Source organism: Triplophysa dalaica, chromosome 8, assembly GCF_015846415.1.
Source record: "Triplophysa dalaica isolate WHDGS20190420 chromosome 8, ASM1584641v1, whole genome shotgun sequence".
Taxonomy (NCBI): Eukaryota; Metazoa; Chordata; class Actinopteri; order Cypriniformes; family Nemacheilidae; genus Triplophysa; species Triplophysa dalaica.
This window is the reverse complement of record NC_079549.1, coordinates 24670780-24691570: the sequence shown is the minus strand read 5'-3', so window position 1 is coordinate 24691570 and position 20791 is coordinate 24670780. Positions and strand designations below refer to the sequence as shown.

The window sequence follows — 20791 nt, the reverse complement described above, 5'->3', positions numbered from 1 at the left end:
TACTATGGGAGTCAATGGGGGGTGAGATTTGTTATATATCTTCCTGTACAATCTGAGGGAGAGTAAATGATCCCAGAATTTACATTTTTTTGCTTAAAAACCTGGTTGCCTTAAAACTTTGAATTAATTCAACTAAAAACTATTAGTTAACACATGTTTGCAGCACATTTGAGTTAACTAATATTTCATGTTGAATTCACACCAAATCTTGAAGTCCCTTTTTGTCGAACTAACAAATCATTTTGTTTTTTGTTCTTATTTATTTAACCAGTTATAAAAGTGCTGTATTAATACACTACTATCTTCAGCACAATTCTCTTTTGGGTTGAAATGTGAGCTGGATGTTTCTTGCGTCTTTTCCCTGACATTACCTGAAGCAGTCAGCTGTTTAAGTGATGTGGGTTTACCACGGATAAAACCAACAAATTCATAATGAAGAATAAACGCTCCAGACTGACTGCAGGTATATTTGGTTTCCATGGTAACACAAGCCACAGCGTGTGGACGACTGAAAATGTTCATTTATTTTGCATCAAATGCAGTTTTGTGTTGAAGGGTCAGATCTGTGAGATGCTGATACAGATGAAGTGTGATGTGATGATGGGTCACTTCTGAAGTTGTTCAGTGACGATTGACGTCCAGATACTGTAGTGAGAGAGTCACGCTCTGATCCGTCATATACTGTACAATGTTTGTTCTTCAACATTTAAACATCATTCAAGACAACAGCTGAGAAAAGAATCAAACCGATGGAGTCATGGATGACATCTGGAAGAGTCAATATGATTGACAGGTGTGATGCAGATGTATAGATGGATCTCAGATTGTGTTTGTGTACTTCTGTACTCGACCTTGAGAGTGAAAAGACTTCCTACACAATTCATTATCAAAAGACAATCATATAAAACACAGATCGTGTGTATAAAACACTGACAACTCCACATGAAGAGTTTGGTTCCAAAATGAGATCACCCCGTTTTTAACTTTTTTTTTAAATCATGTTTTTATTGTGTTAGTTAACCGTATTTTTTGAGTTATTATGACTTAAATCAAAACAAACCAACAGCAGTTTGACTGATATCAATTGGAATACACGATAATAAAACATTTTTATCTCATTTAGGAAATAAACTCTTCATATATTCACAGACATGAAATCTATCCATCAATCTACTTTAATTCCTTTCTTATTTTGCTCCACTTGTTGTCCCGGCGTGACATGAGACGTGTGTTTGTCTCCACAGACATCTGAAGCCGGATGTTCTGGCAGGAGAATGAAAGAGCGCGTCTAGACTTTCCTGGCGCTGTCGTGTCTGATGATCTTGTATGTGATCCAGTAGAAGATGTTGAAGATGAGGAAAGCCAGCGGGAACGCCGCTCTGGATATGGTGTCAATCCTCTTTGCTCTGTCCAGAAACTTGCGTCTGTTTGGCTCTGTGTCCTTCAGGCCCGGCGTCTGGACGCTGTTCATCGAGGGACTTTTCACCGCGTTTCCGTCTTTAACACATGATGTAATGCTGTAGGCCGTGAAGTGTAGACGTCCGTCTTGCAGCTCGTCCTCCTGCGTGAAGAATAAACATGATCCAGATGTCAAACTCCTTCATAAATGTGAGTGTGAAAACAACTGGAGGATCCAACATGAGAGGTGTTTTGTAAATCAAGCAGAGTAATGAGATGACTTTTAGACTTATAGGTCTTATTTTGTTCAGGAAAATCAGTTTATGTCCTATTTATGATTTCACTTTTAAAGCCACAAGCTCGCATTTCTCATCAGTGTTCTCTATTGGGAAGTTTATTGGTTTGATCTTGTGTCTCTCTCTCTCTGTTCTGTGTATGGTGTGATCGTGTCTTCAGGTGACAAAAGATGCTTGAATCTCAAATCGCTGTGAGGCTTCTGTCAGAATAATGCAGTTTTCTTCTAATGTCTGTACCTTCAGGTTTCGTCTCTGTCTTCGTTTCAAGCGCAGAAGCTCCTTCTGCTGTCTGGAGACGAAATTGACGCCGGCGTATTCCAGTAAAGCAGCGAAGACGAACAGCAGACACACGGACATCCAGATGTCTATCGCCTTCACATACGAAACCTGTCAGAAGACATCAAAAATCATCAAATCAGTTTACTGGTTACATATGTATCTTATGGGTCAATATTTAGAAATAAGATATATACATCATCTGAAAGTTGAATGAATAAGCTTTCTATTAATGTAAGTTCTGGACAATATCTGGCAGAGAATCCACAGTTTACAACTCAGGAATCTGAGGGAGCAAAAAATCTAAATATTGAGAAAATTGCCTTTAAAGTTGTTAATTTGAGGCACTGTAGCAGGTCATCCACTCACAAAAATAAAGTTTTTATATATTTAAGGTACGAAATTTACAAAATGTCTTCATGGAACATGATCTTTACTTAATATCTAAATGATTTTTGGCATAAAAGAAAAATGGATTATTTTGACCCATACAATGTATTTTTTTCTTTCACTGAAAATGTCCCTGTGCTACTTAACACTGCTTGTGTGATCCAGGGTCACATAATATAATATTTGTTTTTGCACTTTTCAGTAATCATTGTTGAAACATGGTATTTGTTTATTTTATATGATTATTCAAATCTCCTGTAATCGTCCTGTGCTATGGGATTATCAGATTATTGTCAGTCTGATAACGAATGCTTTCATTCCCCCCTTAAAAAGATCTAAATATCAGATTATCATAATGACACGGGCATCATCTCAGGGTGTATAAAGGATTAAAGTGAAGTTCAACTAATCTCACATTCAGACGGGTTTATAACAGTGAGAAGGTTTAGTACATTAAAAGCGGCGCTCATGACAGAAGATCATTTGGATTATGGGTAACAGACTAATCGCCCTCTTAATTGTTTTCAGATTTTATTGTTTTTAATCCAGACTTTCTATGAAATATTTATATTCTCTTTCATGCGAGAATGAGGTCTAAATCTGAACACGCAGCGACCATGAGACGCTTTGATGATGTGAGTCTCATGTTTATCATATACATCAATGAAACTCATGAGGATGATGATGATGGTCTGAGGTGAGAGATTTACTGTACATTCACTTATTGATAATAACTAGAAGTAGATTTAGAAGAAAACCTGTTTAAATGACGTTTTGTGTTTTTAAGCTTCATTCATGTATTCATTCTGCACAAATCTCAATAACAGTCATGCATGTTCTGTGTAATCTCTTATTATTGGGATTGTTCTTTCACAGAAGGAAAGTTGAGGATTTGTCTGGAGATAAGGCTGAGTGAGAGTTTAATTATTCCTTTTACATTCAAACATACAGAGATGTGTTTATTCTGTTATTTATGAAATGCCATAAAAGTTAAACATCACTGTATTTTGAGATGGATTTGTGTATTTTTATTTGTGATGGTTTCAGTCTTAGGACTCTTCCACAAAGCTTGTTCACAATTGGCACTCCAAAAAAAAACATTGCTTACTTAGCTCTTGTCTTGATTTCCAGTAAAATTATTGAAATATTTTTAAGTCAAGACACAAACACTTGACAAGAAAAATGACATACGATATTAAAAATAAAAACATCATCAAAATTAAGTGAGTTTTCGCTCACAACTAAAGAAATCAGGGGCGTAAAATTCAAGATGGAGTAGATGAGGTGTGTAGATCAGAGGGAAACAAATAGATTTTATCACTCTGCATTTGATGATGATGATTTCTAGTTTTTAACAAATCTCAGTTCATTTTGACCGGACGTTATGTATGTAATAATGTACAGGCAGCCGTTGTTATGTCAGAAATAAGGGTCTTGTATCACACTGAAGGGGTTTATTTGGTGATAACAGCCGGCTGCTTGTACATTATCACGATTATTACATGACTACTTGCCACACGAGATAAAAACTGAACATGAAATGTAAACTTGAAATATTTGATTTCATTTCCACTGAATGCAGACCATCTGTGAGGAAAAGATGTTTTACTTTCAAGATAGACGTTCAAACGTCACAAACAAGAAATTTGGTGGAATCATTTGTAAATATAATATCATATATGTTGTTAAAAGACATATTTATATTTCGTTTGTCAAAAAAAAACTTGTCAACTGACTTTCTGCATCCGGGTTACCGTGTTACAAGTTTTGAGAGGTTGTTATCTGAGAATAATGAACCTGCAAATGTCGCGACTGGCCAATCAGAATCAAGCAGTCCAACCAGCCGTGTGATAACAGGACATAATGTCTCAGGTCATTTCTCTTCTGGAGTAAATATATCTTGAGTTAAGAATATTCAGATATTAGTGCTGGAAATCAGGACAAAAGCAGTAAACGAGAAATAGATCTTTTAAGATCAATCCCGTCTTTATTTTCTGAATCTCTTGTGTCTGATTCTCACGCTTTACTTTCTGTGTGTTCAACTTAAGATGTTTTTCTTGGTTTTCTCGTATAGCTGCTTTGATGAAATCCAACTTGTAAAAGCTCTATAAAAATAAACTTGAATAGAATCTTTTTATGCAGATAAATCTAAATGCATCCCGTAACGTCCCGACTCTTTACAGGTGACACAGAAAGACATGGAGACCTTTGGCAGTGAAGCTCTGGAGCCTGAGCTCTGTGTTGTCATGGTGAGGACGGTGGTGATGCCGAGCGCGACTCGAGCCGGAGCGGCGTCCATGTTGATCCAGAACGACACCCAGGAGAGAATGACGATGAGCAGACTGGGAATGTACATCTGGATCAGATAATATCCCATCTGTCTCTCTAGATGGAACTTCACCTCGATGCAGGTAAACTTACCTGAGGACAAACACACGTCTGATTCAGCTAATAACTTCACACCGGATCGGTGGGTTTGTGAATTGCGTTGTTCTGACCTGTGTTGTAGTGTTTGGTGCAGTAACCCAGCTCTTTCTCCTCTCTCATAATGAACTGCGGTAGAGTCAAACCATCAGCCATCTGCACCGGTCCTTGATCAAGCCACTCAAAGATCAGATCATTCATGGTGTAGCCGACTGAACAACACAACACACACAGCATAACTCACACCTGAACTCTGTTGGTATCATCCAGACGATCCAGACAAATACTCACAGCTCTCCAGCTGCATACTGCACGTCTGCACATCCATGGGAAAGTTCTTTAGATCCATCGGACACGACAGTATTAATGTCAACCTGTCAACAAGAAAACAATCAATATGAAAGGTATAAGTGCGTGCGTGTGTTTTAGATCTGATCTGCAGAAGTAAAGTGATGGAGAACACACGTGTACAGGAGACGGATGAGCGTGAGGAGTTGATGTCTTGTATCAGTCTATTAATAGAAAAGTGTTTGTGGAAGTGGGTCACGTCAGCTGAATGTAGTGCATCACAGGTATTCTTTCTTTCTTGGAATAAAAGTCTAAGGGGAAAAACAAGGCGAATAGAATCTGTTTGATCAGCAGGTGTCTGCGATTCAAAATCTCTCCGCTTCAGTGTTTTTCTTGTGTTTTTCCGACACAATTATCTCAACGTCTCTAAAACAACATCCATTCGCTTGTGAAGCACTGTGACCCAAGCGTTTACTTGCAGGAAAATCCTACAAAATGTTGTTGTGTTTGGTTTCAAATAAACGTATTGTCAAAGTGGAAAGAAAATAATTTTTAAACTTATTAGTTTGGCTTTTAGCAATTCTCACGCACTTAAATAAATTAAATAAAAAAAGCATCCATCACAACTTTCAAAAAACAGCTCAAAGCTCTTCTGCATTCATTGAGTAACCAATAACTGTCTGTCTGTCAATCTAAAAAGAAAAGGTGGTTCATTCTCTTCTTTACTGACTCCAGCTTTGATCCTCCAGTATCATGTTCTTGTAAACTAGCGTTTTAAAAATCTTGATGTGCTCTTCTACTTGTAAGTCACTTTGCATAAAAGCATCTGCCAAGTGAATAAATGTAAATGTAAACAAAGAAAAACTCTTAAAAAAGGTTCTTCACAGAGATGCTTAAGATGGAGCATTTCAATCAAAGATTCCTAAAAGAATCATGTTTGTCCGGATTAAAGAACCTTTAGTGTAGTTGTGTGGAGGTTCCCGTGAATGTTTTAACTTTTAATATTGTGAATGTGACAGAATTCTGTAAACACTTGTGTTATTTTGTTTCTCAAGTGAATAGATGTTGTTTTAAAGATGTTTTAAGCATTGTTTCACAAGCACACTGTTTTAAGGTGGATCTGCAGGTCAGGAGTTATCAGATATCTCAGTTCTGATGGATTCAGATCATGAATATTTATTTGAACGCACAGATGAAAGGCCGATGCAGGTTTTTGAATGAGTATGATGAGATCAGGTCAGGCTCTTCATCATCATCATCATCATCATCCTCTAACGTCATCTTGTGCTTCAGGTTTAAGAGCTGATCACTTCATTCAGTTTCATGACATTTTGCTCTTGACATAAGTGAGGAAAAACTAAACTTTGTTGAAGATTTTAGATGTCTTAGACTAAAAGAAAGATTCTACAAGACAAAAAAAACGTTCATGTATGAATAGCAATATTTCTCCTAACCTGATGGAAGACTTATTGAATAGAATATAAAATGGAAATCAAGCAGTTATTCAAGTGTGTGAGTTTGAAGTCCGACGTTACGTCACAATCCAGTGATCTGTAACTTCATACCTGATGCTGTAGAGCAGCGTTCCATCCTTAAAGATTCTTAAGAGTTTGTTATCTGTGGTGACATCATGGAAGTTTGCTCCTTTCTCGTTGGCGAAGAACAGGTCCGGTTTCCAGATGGAGTCCAGCATAGACGGATCCAGATCCAGAGATGAGTCGGGATATTCACTGTACGCCAGCCGCGGGTCGTTCCATTTCTGCCTCAAGAAGATATTGACTCTGTAATCCTGTCACATTCACACAACAAGTGAGTTTCTATTCAAAACACATCTCTCATTGGTCATTTACTGATTTTTCTTGACTTAAGCTGAAGAGGCATGCTCAGGATCATAGTTTTATTCATATTTATAACAGAAGTCCATGGAGTTCAGTGGTGTTTGGTTATATATATTTTTTAAATACCTTCTTTTATGCCCTGAAGACAGAAAGTTCTTTGTTCTTGTTTACTCAGACATCAGTATTAGTACATGTGCATGTTCACTTTATGTTTAGTTCTACAGAAAGATTGACATTGTTTAACACATTGTTTATCACCCCCTGGGGGCCTGAGATGGATCCAGGGGGGCGATAAGTTTTGTGGCATTGTTTTAAATATAGAAATTGATTCTAAATTATCCTACATTTTATGACCAACAACAAAAGAATGGATGTTACAGCATTGTATCACTGAAGACGTTTTTGGTTTTATTAAAAGTCTAAGTTTAAGATTTTATTTGGGGGACCGCAAAGCAATGTACTCTACACAAAGGGGTCTTACAAGAAAAACATTTGAGAATCACTGGTCTGACATCATAAATGACTTAAAGAATGAATCCTGTAACTTCTCTCTATCTTTGTCTGTAGTTTGTCGTGACTATAACAATAGAAAGTGCTTGTCATTCAAAAATTACTACATAGTTCTTTGAAAACTGAATGTTTTTGTTACTGGTATTTGAGTATAAAGTTTGATTCATTGTTCGATTTTAACATTGTGAAAGACACTAAAATATACCTTATAAATGATCATCTTAAACTTTTTGACGTCTTTCTAAAACACTTTTGCGTGTGTACAGTCCACGTTTAAAGATTATCTTCATATTAATTGTATTTATTTCATCAAATCATATTTGACACATTGATGCCCGATGACTCCTGAGATAGGCACAGGCTCCCCGTGACCCGAGGTAGTTCGGATAAGCGGTAGAAAATGGAATGGAATATTTGACACATCACACATTGACTTCACAAACATTGTGTTTTGTCTTTATTTTAACATTTCATTAAAGCATCTTCTGGTTTCTTTGTGTTTATAATGTTGTCGAGATGAACTTGGCGCTGTTGTTAGTTGTTCCTGATAAAGATAAATGTAAGATGACTAGATTTGTAATTGTTGTTTACCCCTGAAGCGTGTGAATATCTCTCAAGATTACAGCATTAATGTGATCCGCTGCGCTGCTAACACAACAGAATCATTTCCTGACGCTCATCATCTGAATCATTACACACAACTAATGAAACTCTTGTAGAGAAGAGAAACATTCTGCTCATGTGAAGTGATAATGACACAATCTGAATCATGTCATGATGTCATGTTAAATAAGTTATGATCTCATTCAGAGGAAGAATGTTTGCTGAATTTACCATGGTGGTCTCTGTCACCGAGCCAAAACTGTTGATGAAAATATTACATGTCACGTTGACTGGAGGACCTGAAAGACAAACAAGATTGACATTTCTCGTCGGAGACGGTGTTGTACATTTAAAAAAAATCTATATTAAACTGACCATCATCATATTATTTTTAGGAATGTTTTTAGGCGTGGATATTCATCGCTCACCTACACTCTTCAAAATGCTTTAGAAGAATGATTCTGGGCTGAACACTTTCACAAAAATACCTTTAACTTTTATTTTTATGCATTTTACAGACGGGTTTATCCAGATCCACTTACACTTCATTATACTATACATTTGTTTCTAAGAATGTGCCGTCCCTGAGGTCCATCCCATGACCATGGCGTAACACCTGAAGAAGGTTCTTTCTAGTGGATAAATGTTCTTTCATTTATAAAAAGAAAGAAATGATTCGTATGTGAGTCTTTGAGGAAAATGCTTCTTTGGGGAACTGAAAATGCTTCATCTTTGGCAATGATTCAAAGCACTTTTATTTTTAAATACAATTTTGAGTATTTCAGCGTATTCAAAACAGACCGTGGTAATTTATTCTCATCCCTTTCTTTTTACAATCCAACACATCTTATAGTCTGTCATGCTGTTGAAAATCATGAAAAGATTTGACGAGGGTACTCGAGGTGCAAATGTGTAAGAAAAACTCATCTACTGAGCATGTGAAGCGTCTCTGAGGCTTTCTGAAGCTCGTGAATGTTTCACAACAAAAGTTTGAATCACTCCTGGGCACAAACGCTCAGTCAAGCCAAATAAAAGCAGAACAGATGAACCCACAGAATCCTGGCACTCGTTCACTTCAAGAGACGCAGGAGGAGACGACACACAACGCTCAACTTCAAGCATGCATGCGCTAAATAATGCAGAAGAATCATGAGATTTCACAGTCTTTCATGGTATGGGTTCAGATCACCCCTCTGGAACTGAAGCTTTCTATGACACTTATCTAATATCAACTCTTATGTATAACACACAGTAACTGTCATGTGCTCATTTCCCTAAACATGTCAAACAAACCACAGATCACAACAATTCAGGTCATGGACACAAAAATAACTGAGCATTGGTACTGAATGTTTAGTATTTCTAAAACCTTCTTTTGTCTCGTGGAGAATTCTGCCTATCTGCACTGTAAAACCAAATGCTTAAAATAATCAAACAGATTAAGTCATTTAAACTTCATTTCATGAAAAAGTTACTTACTTAAATATTTTAAGTTCCTGAAACACAATTTTACTTTTAAGTAAAGTATAATGATTATTTTTGATTAACTCGTCAGAAATATTTGACTTATTTTCGTAAGTTAAACGTTAATTTTTCAACCCAGTATTGTTAAGCTTATTTAATTGAATCAAGGAAACGAGTTTGCACAATTGTATTAAGTAAAGTAAACAAATTAGTTTTAACAGAGTGATGAATAAACAATAGTAAAGCATCTATAAATATGAAAAGATGTTTGAGAATAAGAAGAGTTGCTGTATGTCATGTGTAGTGAGAATGATGATGATGTGTGTCTTACCTTTGAAGTTGGGTCTAATGCGGGCGTCATAACCTGACGTCTTTCCCATGAGTTTATCCAGAAAATCTGAGGGTGACATTGCAGACGAAGATGTTCTTTCATGCTCTTTTCCTTCTGTTACACTGAAACGCACAACACAACGCCAATTCATGACCTTCAAACATGAGTTACGTTCCTCTGCAAGTAAACCAGCAAACACAAAACACTCAACACAAGTGTGTTTTTCTCTACAGTTATGTTTCTATTGGGAGGTGTTTCTAAGATTATAACCAAAAACTTTCTCAGTGTTCCAGAAAACAACATTTGCTGAAAACACTGCAGCTAAATGACAAAAGAGATCCGCATGATCAGAGCATCACCACATGATGGGCATCAGCTAACACATTAACATAGAAACAGAAAAAACAGCTCATTAAACCCTCACTATATTAAACCAGCCATTTAATCTGCACATTATTGTGTTTATTAAAATAATAATACACCTAAAACACAAAGCAATGAGTGATTATAAGAGGTAAATAATAAACATAAGAATTGTTTTGTCTCAATGCCTATATGTGACATCGTGCCCCAATGACATTTATGACGTTTGGTTACGTTATCGTCAACTAAAATGATCGTTCAGAATAGAATAGAATAAGTGAGATTAATTCTGCACAATTCACTGAGATTTGATTTCTCTCTATCTTTATGTCTCATTTTTTCTGCAGACCTTTTCTTATATATTACCATAGCAACGCGCACGATGCTCTTTTTAGATGTCTACACTATAAATGTCATCGAGTGCGCACCTGTGAAGTTGTGGCTGTAATAACTGAGGTACATACCTGAAGAAGTTGTGTATTTCTATAAAACACGCGAGGAAAGTTGTTAGGAGTTTAACAGAAGCGCGAGTCATTCCTCCGGCTTTGCGCGTTCTCCCACATGGACGCGCGCGGGGTCAGAAACGCGCTCCAAACAGCGACTTTTCTTTCATCCGAACTAACGCAAAACTGGAGATGTTCTCGGGTAAAGGCGAACACTGAAGAAACGCTCGAGTCCAGATGCTCATGTTCCAGATGTGTCAAAGGAACGACATCAGGACGCGCGCGTGTGGAGACGCACCCAGCGCGCGCTTCTCATTCAGATGAACTGAACAGAGCGCGATGAGAGATGACACGTGAAACTGTCATGCAACGAAGATTTTATTCCAGAGCTTCAAGTGTGATGTGTTTGTCTGTGTTTAAAATGTCTCTTCAAATGACACACCGGGTTCAGCACTTGGGCAGCTCCACGCTTCTCTGCGCGCATGCGCAACGGTCTCTGAGAGCTGGGTCGTGAGTGGATTCTTAATCTGAGGTTGTGATTGAAATATCTGAATTAAGAGGTGAAGCAAAGGGTCCTTTGCTCAGATGTTCCTCTTTCATAGCATCATTATTGTGTTTCATTTAAGCATCAACTTAAATCTTAAATACTCCTTCAAAAATAGTTTAAGAGAAATAAAAACAGAATTAAACAAGACTTTAATTGTTGAAACGCATGAAGAGCCTTTGAGCTGTAAAATGAATGTATCGTGGAGGTAAAATAATCTGGATTTGGGTCAATTTGATGAGACGTGTTTGAGTTTTATGGAGATCTTTGGACTTTTGATTGCAACCACTAAAGTTTCATTAGAAATTACACAGCATGTGCTGAAATTGAAGCTGCAGAATGGTGTTCACCTGATGCGGTAACCATAGCAACAGCAGGATGCTCCAGCACGTGTTAGGGAATTGGACTGTACATGACTATCCATGAGGGGGTTGTTGAGATGAAATACTTTTGAAAAGTTGACATGTCCTTCGGGGATGAGGATGTGATACATTCAAAACGGTTTTCATCATTTGGCCTGAATTGTTCTGCATGCACTTGTGACGTCATCTTTATATTTAAATGCACTCCTCTATCAATTAAATAAATCCACAAACAGGCAACATGTGAATAGGTTTGTTTGTTTGAATCGTCCCAGTTCAATGATCACTTTAGAAACACTTGTAATGCTGTTATGCTTTGGTTTCCTAAAAGGTTTTCATTCACATAAAACTTATGAATTGATTTAATGACGGTATTGTAGCGCGCTGCCTAATCTCAGAAATTCAGAATGACAAAAATGGTTTCATTGGTCATTTCTATCAATTTAAAACAGACAGAGACAATAGGCTCAGTAGCAGAAACCTCGAGGGGATGAATCTGGAGCTCAGGTTGCCTTGGAAACAAACTCACTTAGCACATGATGGCAGATGCCGGAGGGTTTGAGTGTGTGTGACAGACAGGGTCACGGATGACTGACAGCTTCATTCACTTTATCTACAGACGCAAACACCTCAGCCACGTGTGTTTTGTTTTGTTCCAGTTATTTTAGTGTTCGTTGCAAAAATAAAGAGCTTAGTTAAATGCGTCGCCGTCTATTAACCATGTGCAAAATGCTGATAAACACACCACACGTTCAATATTCACGAAGAGACAAAACAATTATAGCATGTGATGTAGAAGAATTGCTTATTCGGGTTATTATTATTAATGTGTAGCAGAAGAAAAGGATTCTGGGATATTGTTGTCTGATATTATTTTAAATGACTGAGTTGGACGTTGGAGAACCTTAATGTGAATCTGTCATAAAGAAAACAGTGTATTTGAAGCCCAGTCATGATGGAAAGCCCTGAAAGTCTTGATTGTAAACTCAGAATTTAATGTGGTCCGGCTGCAGGTGGGCAGCCTTTGATGGGTCATTAAAATCTCTGAGCGATGACCTTTGCTCTGATCAGACAGGCTTTTATAAGAGAGATCTGATATTCTCAAAGTGAAGTCAGAGCAGTGAAATGTTCTTTTTATATATTCATTCATTCTAAACTGGGTGCTGTCACAACATCAGACTTAAAGCAGTAATGGGTCGTACAGTCTCTGTATGTGTCAGATTGATATTTCTGAATGACACATGATTTTTCAGCCGGTATATAACAGAATAAAAAGTGAAAAAGCTTTAAATGAAGCTATAGAAGAGATCCATTCATTGCTTCTCCTGAAGTCTCTGTTATTTATTTCGCTGAGATTAAATGGACAGCAAATGGAAACTTTTGCTAAAGTCTCAAATATTTTTTTCATTTGAAAAAAAATCTCACTGTGACCCTGGACAACAAAACCAGTCTTATGGGTCCATTTTTCAAAATTGAGATGTTTACATAATCTGAAATCTGAATAAATAAGCTTTCTATAGATGTATGAGTTGTTAGGATATGATCATATCTGGTTATAATACAACCGTTTAAAGCTCAGGAATCTGAGAGTGGAACAATGGCCTTTAAAGTTGTTCATCAGAGGCACTGTGACAGGACATCCACTCACAAAAATAAAGTTTGTATATATTTAAGGTAGAAAATGTACAAAAGATCTCCATGAAACATGATCTTTACTTAATATCATAATGATTTTTGGCATAAAAGAAAAATGAATTATTTTGAACAATATAATGTATTTTTTTCTTTTACTAGAAATGTTCCTGTTCTACTTAACACTGCTTTTGTGATCCAGGGTCACAGTCTCGGAAGAAGATTCAGAGGAGAATGTGTCAAACTGAGCTCAAATTTGTCGAGTCTGCAATGAAAAGTCAACATTACTGAAGATCTCAAAACGTTGACAACTTTCCTGCTTGTAAGTCACTTTGGATAGAAGCATCTGCCTAATGAAGAAATGTAAAGTGAGATCTCAATATGAACTCATGTAATATTAAAACGTGTGAGCTCAGAGTAAAATAACCTCGTCTTGTGTTTAAAGTAGTGATGCTTTAGTCTGATCTCACGCTCGAGCTGAGAGCATGTTTGATCAGAAGTGTTGTCCGACTAAACGCCTGTCGTGTACTTGAATACATCATATAGACTCCAGCCGAGAGGATCTTGAGCTCCTCTGTCAGTGTCTGTAAGTCTCAGTTTTGCAGACGAGACAGCCGTGAGTGGAGCTGTTTAACAGAGCAGAAGATCAGACGTGACAGTGTGTACGTGTCATCCATCTCTGTGACTCTCTGAATCACTCCATCATTTCTGAAAAACTTCAGACACCTTACAAACCACATGTATCGCATTTAATGCCAAAGTCTGTTTGTAAACACATTGAAACCAATGTCATTTTAGTTTACCACAACAACAGGTTTCCGTTCATTGAAATCATATATCAAATATTGGCCTAAAACTTCAAATAAACAAAAAATGTAAATGTGGACTCTGTAAACTGAATAGGTTTAACACACTAAAATTATAATAATATACCAAAGCTAAAATAAAACTAAATTAAATGAATGAATGAATCTTATATAGCAACATAAAAATAAAGGATCAAATGACAAATGCATAAAACTAAATTGCTAAAATTCAAAGTAAAACCATAAATAATAAACATCTAAAGATAAAAGTCAATTTAAAATATGAATAAAACTGAACAAAACTATAATATCTCTGATTGAAACTGCATCTGTAAGTGGATGTGACGAAACACAAATGAAACAATAAAACATGATTAAATATGAGAATGTGTGAAGAGTTTGGTAACAACATCCCTGTCTCAATAATCTCACATTCTCATAAAACTCTCATGCAGTGAAATTAAATGATCTTCTTTTATTTTTATTTGAGTATTAAATGTCTATTTTTTAAAAGAGTTTATTAAAATAACATTTGCTTTTTCTAACGTCTTGTATTGAAGTTCTGGTTGGGTTCTCAAACTGTGAATTCTGACCGAGCTTCTGCGTGTGACATGAATATTGAATTAAATGAATTATAATGAACTACATAAACACTGTGAAATCAATGTGCAGAACTGTATTATAACATTTACACAGATAGCAAGCAGATAGCTGTCGTCTTGTGTTGGATGGATTAACTTGACGTATATATTTGATGTCATGTTTAAAGTAAATGGATTCTGTAGGTGTTTTTGTCTGGTTTCCGTCAGCAGAGTGAAGTGTTTCTCATTTTACAGCTGTGATCTCCTCCAGATGAAGATCCATCACATCAATAACACAGATTGATTCCTGACATTATTTAACGTTCACACCAGTTCATACAGCACATCCGTCTCAGAGCTTCAGATCATGGTGGGTTCAGAAACTTCTGATCGAGGAACTGAGCGTCTGGACATGATGGACACAGAACGACGTGCTGTCAGCGGATCTGTTGAGTGACACATCTCATATGATCTAGACACTGGAGAAATGTGTCTCACAAATCCTGTAAAAATGAGTATACTTGTAGTGCACTATTTCAACTTCAGAATAAATGACTTTATGTTTTAGTTTTTTAAAAGCATACTTGAATAAACGTCTTTTTCTGTACGAGATCTGGACTGCTTTCATACGCACCTCAGATTTACTGTCACTATGTTATACAGTTCCTGCTCTTATTCGTCCTGATAAAAAACATATTTTTATTGCAACAATGTTCAAACCTAGATTTATATTTAGTCATTTAGCAGACGCTTTTATTAGGTACACAACTGAAGCAATTGGCACAACTGGCACAAAACATGTTAGCAAAGTTGATCTGATCCCTCAGATCAGATTGAGATCAATTTTGGTGTTTATTTCAATTCTTTATAGTTTTGTATTGACTCTTGTGTTGGTGTCAGTCTTACAGGATTGACGTCAGGAGTGAGTTTACTTCTGTCACATCTCATCAGCAGTGTTGAGAGGTGAAATACTGCGGTACTGTGGGGTAAAGAGCTGTAATGTCATTGAGTGAAGTTTCATGTCTATAAATAAATAATGCGCCGCCGAAATACAGGATAAACAACATTTATTTTTGAAGATAAAAGCGTTTAGACTGAATCTGTGTTGAATTATTTAGTGAAGCACATCACTGCATTATCACACTGAGGTAAATCACGGTAAAACCTCACAACCTCTGCATGCTTGATGTAGATTGTCACACTTTCTATGCTTTCATTACACTTAGTTTTGAAGCAAAATAAAATACAAATAAGAAATTAAGTACAAAGAATTTTTATTTACAATTGACAATGACATTTATTTATGACTCAAATGGCTGTGACTGTGCAGTTAAAGCATTTACATGAGAGTGAGTGAACAAAACTTTAATTCAACTATTGCTTCAGTTGTTTGTTTAAGAGCCTTTGATAATGAACCAATTAATACAATTTAAAAAAAAGCAAAAAAAGATAAAAGTGGTCTGTCACAAAACAATGAATATTAATAAGTAAAGTGAATGACTTGTTATCGGAAATCTGTCGCCATGAACACTTTATCCGACTAAAACTAATTTCACCTTTCATTCATTTTCTTCTTATAAATCATGAGGAGGAATACTATAACAGAATAACATTAATATCTCTATGAAACAGTTCAGTCCCGTTATTATGATGAAAGATCTCTCAGCAGTAAAATTGTTTTATATCATCATAACATAAGCATTAAGTTTTCCTGACACTATTAACTGAAATAAGACAGAATTCATCTTGTTAGTACAGTAACAGAGTTACAGTGATGTGAAATATGAGTTATTATCATACAGCAACAATGTATAATGCAGTTCATCTTTGCTAGAAATTCCCCAGAGCTGGTTTATATTTGAATAATCATGTGCTAATGACTATTTCTGTATAATCCAAGATGAAAGTGACTTTGCTTTTTTAATTGGAATTTAATGAGAATGGGGGTGCAGGGTTTAATTGTGATGAAACTAATGTCATTACACAAAAGACCATCATCACAGCGTTAAAAACATCTTTAATTTCCTGAATAAAGTAAGAAGTCTTTGTTATACTCTGAATATAAAATCACAATATATAAACCTCACAATGATGTAATGAAGGGATTTTGGCTTGAATAAACTGGCTATGTTGAATAATAATACATTTTCGAAGTAAGTGTGTTTCTGCACATTAAATATGTTTATTGTTCTTGTTTGATTTTCTTTCTCATTGGACGCTGGTGCTCTGAATACAGATCAGATAGAACAGTAATTCAAATGAAGAAAGTAGAAAGTTTGATGTTTTTCTTTTTAACTTTGATTTGCAGTATCCATGGAGACAATCATGTAAAATATCTGTTTTCCACCTGTTCCTGATGTGTTTTATTTATTCTCCATCATTCACAGGTTTGCCTGCGCCAGCATCACTGGGCCATTTTTAGAACAGCAGTAATCTGTAAACACTGTTACCATGGCAACGTCACAGAAACAGGCTGATAAGTGAACTGACGTGTTGTATGACCCTCTTCTGATGACAAATACATCCATAAAGCTGCTGGTGTCTTCAACGGAGAATATGAAGCACACAGGTGTCAAAGAAACTTCACAGATCTATAGTTACATGAAGGAAGAAACACAAATATTGAACACACAGAGGAACATTTGATCAGTCTTCACTTTTAATGTGTAAACTACCCTACCCAGAAGGTAAATTTGGTTGTCGATTTATTAACCCTCATGTTCTCCTAAACCCGTGACTTTCTTTCAGAAGACATTCAATCACATATCGAGTATAAGGATGTAAACAGGTTTTTGGTTTTAAAGATTATTTTCCTCTCCATTTCAATCTTACATTTCAGGTTTAAATCTGTAAATCAAGTCAAACCCGAATGAGTTTCTTTCTTTTTCAGAACACAACAGAAGATATTTTGAAGAATGTCGATAGTCTAACAACACTGAACTCCATTGACTTCCATTGTATGAACACAAAACCACCGAGACATTTCTCAAAATATCTTCTGTTGTGTTTCGCTGAAGAGAAAGAGTGGCATTCAGATTAACCAACACATGAGAGAGAATAAATAATGATGTTGGATTTTTGGTTAAACGATCTCTTTATAATCTATATGGAGTCATGAGGACTTAAATTTGGTTTGAAATCTCCATTGTGAAGATCTCATTGCATAAAGTACAGATCACAGACAAAAAACAGACAAAACTCTCATTTAGCAGGTTTTTGTTTATTTTATAAATAATGTAAATGAATGGAACTATATGAGAACACTAAGTGTAGTGAACACTGTGTGTGGTAAGTGTGATTTGATTTGGCTGAGTTTCTTGACATGTAACATGTACATTCTCTGCATCCAGAAGAAGCTCTGTGATCACATGTGGAGTTCTACCTTTAACATGTGAACCTCAGAGACGCTCGCTTGACCCACGAGACCCAAATACATCTGAAATCCATTTACTTTATTTCTGTATCTGAGAACACATGAACACAGGATTTCATTTGAGTTCCAAAACACAAGAGAGCTGCAAACGTCAGCCTTTCTTCTAGATCCAAACACAGAGATCTGTCAGGTGCAGACTGTGCTTTTAGGATTTGTGTGGAAATATAATGACACTCTGACACCTGCAAATAAACATGTATGACTGTTTTATCCAGAAAGACACCGTACACTGAGCTTCTTTCAGATCAGTTTATAGCTTGAAAGAAATGAATGATGTCTATATCAGTCCGCCGAACGATTGACACATTTAAAGTTTAAAATCTGTTTAACACAAGTATATTTTTCAAGAGGTGCAACAACGTGAAAAATAAGAATCTTCATGAGAATCCTTTAAGAGTGTGTGATGGATTAAAAGCACAGCATCGCTCACCTCTGTGTCACACATTTATTTTGGGCATATTGCACATTAAACCTGATGAACACTGTGAGATGTGTTCAGGTGTTGGCAAGGTGATAGATTGAGTGAATGTTATTTTAAAGTGCTCAGATTATAGAGACATTATCAAGACATTGGAAATAAAAGCACCACACTGACACCTGCTGGACAATTCTGTCATTTCACCTTGACACGACATGAGAAAATGTGAGATGGTTTTTAGATGAATGTAGACAGATTGAAAGGAATAATTGTTCATGATTATGACAGATAACTTCTCACATCTTTGTATGGAATAAAATAAATAAAGTTTATTTTTGTTGAGATGTGTGTAATGACCATTTCTGAACTCTAGACGGCAGACAGATTGTCTGATTTTACACCTAAAGTGAGTTTGTTTTTAAAGTCACAATGCAATCAAACAGGAACATTGTAAGTGTTTTACTCAGTGTCGCAGTGATTATTATAAATGACTGATCCGTGCCCATCATTCTTTAAAAAAAATCGTTTGCACTTGTAATGTTTAGTCAAAAACGCTAAACTGTTCTCCCGCTCTCAACAACAACTCATCACCACATGACGTCAGCAGCATAAAAGAGGGACTGTACTCACTGTCCAATGACCAGGCATGTTTAGCCCTCCCCTGCAGGGACAATATACAACAACCAATCAAAAAGGGAATGGCGAAATAAAGCCCCGCCCTACATTTTTTCTCATTTCAGATTTTTCTTCATTTCACTCGGATACACGTCACGATGCGGAAGTCAATCGCAACTTCCGTTTCATGTTGACTTTAAACTTTGGCGGCGGGAACAGATTATTCTTTGCTTTTTAACTGATCGACGTTTTTTAACAGTTTGATTATTTTAATGCAAATATCTAAAAATTTGTTGTCACGATGAAAAGCAGCTGCACATTATGACACAAGTGTAACATTTTCATAAAGGAATCGATTACATTTATTGCTGATGTAATATACATATCTCTTGACAAAATGTTTAACTGTTATGGTCTCCTACTTGTAAATCACTTTAGATAAATTGTAAATGTAATCTGCGGCTTTGAAAATTACAGATACTGTGTTTGTGTGTGCATGCGTGTGTTGTATGCTAATTTATTGGCAACAGTTTGTTCAAAGATAAATGAACTTTAAACATTAACAAGTCTTTATCTTTACAGAAAAATAAGATAACAGACTCATGCAAAGCATTCTGGGAACCAGAAATCCTCATTTCATAGGAAATGGTGGTCTAGTGGGTTAAACCACTGAACTGGTAAATCAAAGGTTGCTGGTTCGATCCCAGCAGTCACCACCAGTGCGTCCTTGAGCAAGACACTTTACTCCATGTTCAGGGGGATTGTCCCTGTAATAAGTGCACTGTAAGTCGAAGCGTCTGCCAAATGACTAAATAAAAAAATAATTTACATGTTTACATTTAACCATTTAGCAGAAGTCGTATTCTGGGAACTAAACCCACATTTACATTTAGCAGACACTTAAATTGCTAAATATATAAATGGATTTTTGGTTCCCTTAATGCTTTGCATGAGGCTGTTATTTTAACATTTTCTGTTTTTTCTTCTAATTTTGGTTCCCAGAATGCTTTGCATGAGGTTGTAATTTTATCATTTTCTTTTTTATCATTTTGGTTTCCAGAATGCTTTGCATGAGCTTGTTATTTTATCATTTTGGTTTCCAGAATGCTTTGCATGAGGTTGTTATTTTATCATTTTGGTTTCCAGAATGCTTTGCATGAGGTTGTAATTTTATCATTTTGGTTCCCAGAATGCTTTGCATGAGGTTGTTATTTTATCATTTTGGTTTCCAGAATGCTTTGCATGAGGTTGTAATTTTATCATTTTGGTTTCCAGAATGCTTTGCATGAGGTTGTTATTTTATCATTTTGGTTTCCAGAATGCTTTGCATGAGGTTGTAATTTTATCATTTTCTTTTTTATCATTTTGGTTTCCAGAATGCTTTGCATGAGGTTGTTATTTTATCATTTTGGTTTCCAGAATGCTTTGCATGAGGTTGTAATTTTATCATTTTGGTTCCCAGAATGCTTTGCATGAGGCTGTTATTTTCTATTTTTTTCTGAAAGGATAAAGACTTAATGTTTAATGGTAATTTATCTTTGAACAAACTGTTACCAGTTAATTCATGTAAATCTACAGTAAGTTATTGGCAAACTGCTGTCGCTTATACTGTAATTTCTACAGACATTATTAACAGTGATATATAGAGCTGAAGTGTATACACCTTTACTGTCAGGGTACACTACTTTCAACTTTTCATGTGACACAATGTTTAAAAAAATAAATTAAAATCCAACACTTGGAGAAAGTTTCTTTTTAGTGTCCGTTTTTACGTAA

At 36.0% G+C, this 20791-nt stretch overlaps 1 protein-coding gene across 1 annotated transcript; it reads right to left on the bottom strand.

Annotated features, from left to right (window-relative positions):
• Nucleotides 1-310: 310 nt before the first annotated feature.
• On the bottom strand, nucleotides 311-11044 carry glra2 (glycine receptor, alpha 2). Its single transcript, XM_056754630.1, has 9 exons — nucleotides 10646-11044; nucleotides 9819-9940; nucleotides 8255-8322; nucleotides 6638-6861; nucleotides 5076-5158; nucleotides 4859-4996; nucleotides 4567-4781; nucleotides 1932-2081; nucleotides 311-1561 (listed from the first exon to the last, which is right to left on the bottom strand). Exons 1-9 carry the CDS (start codon nucleotides 10714-10716, stop codon nucleotides 1289-1291), a joined length of 1344 nt encoding a protein of 447 aa, XP_056610608.1. The 5' UTR covers nucleotides 10717-11044; the 3' UTR covers nucleotides 311-1288.
• Between the last annotated feature and the right edge of the window lie 9747 nt (nucleotides 11045-20791).

What these genes read in the sequence shown, in the direction of transcription:
- glra2 (XM_056754630.1), bottom strand. Translation starts at nt 10,716, where the DNA reads ATGACTCGCGCTTCTGTTAAACTCCTAACAACTTTCCTCGCGTGTTTT. An exon ending in GAAATACACAACTTCTTCAG is followed by an intron (nt 9,941 to 10,645) that starts GTATGTACCTCA and finishes TGTGCGTTTCAG; the next exon opens with TGTAACAGAAGGAAAAGAGC. An exon ending in CCAGAGCTTCACTGCCAAAG is followed by an intron (nt 2,082 to 4,566) that starts GTCTCCATGTCT and finishes GTCTTCTGACAG; the next exon opens with GTTTCGTATGTGAAGGCGAT.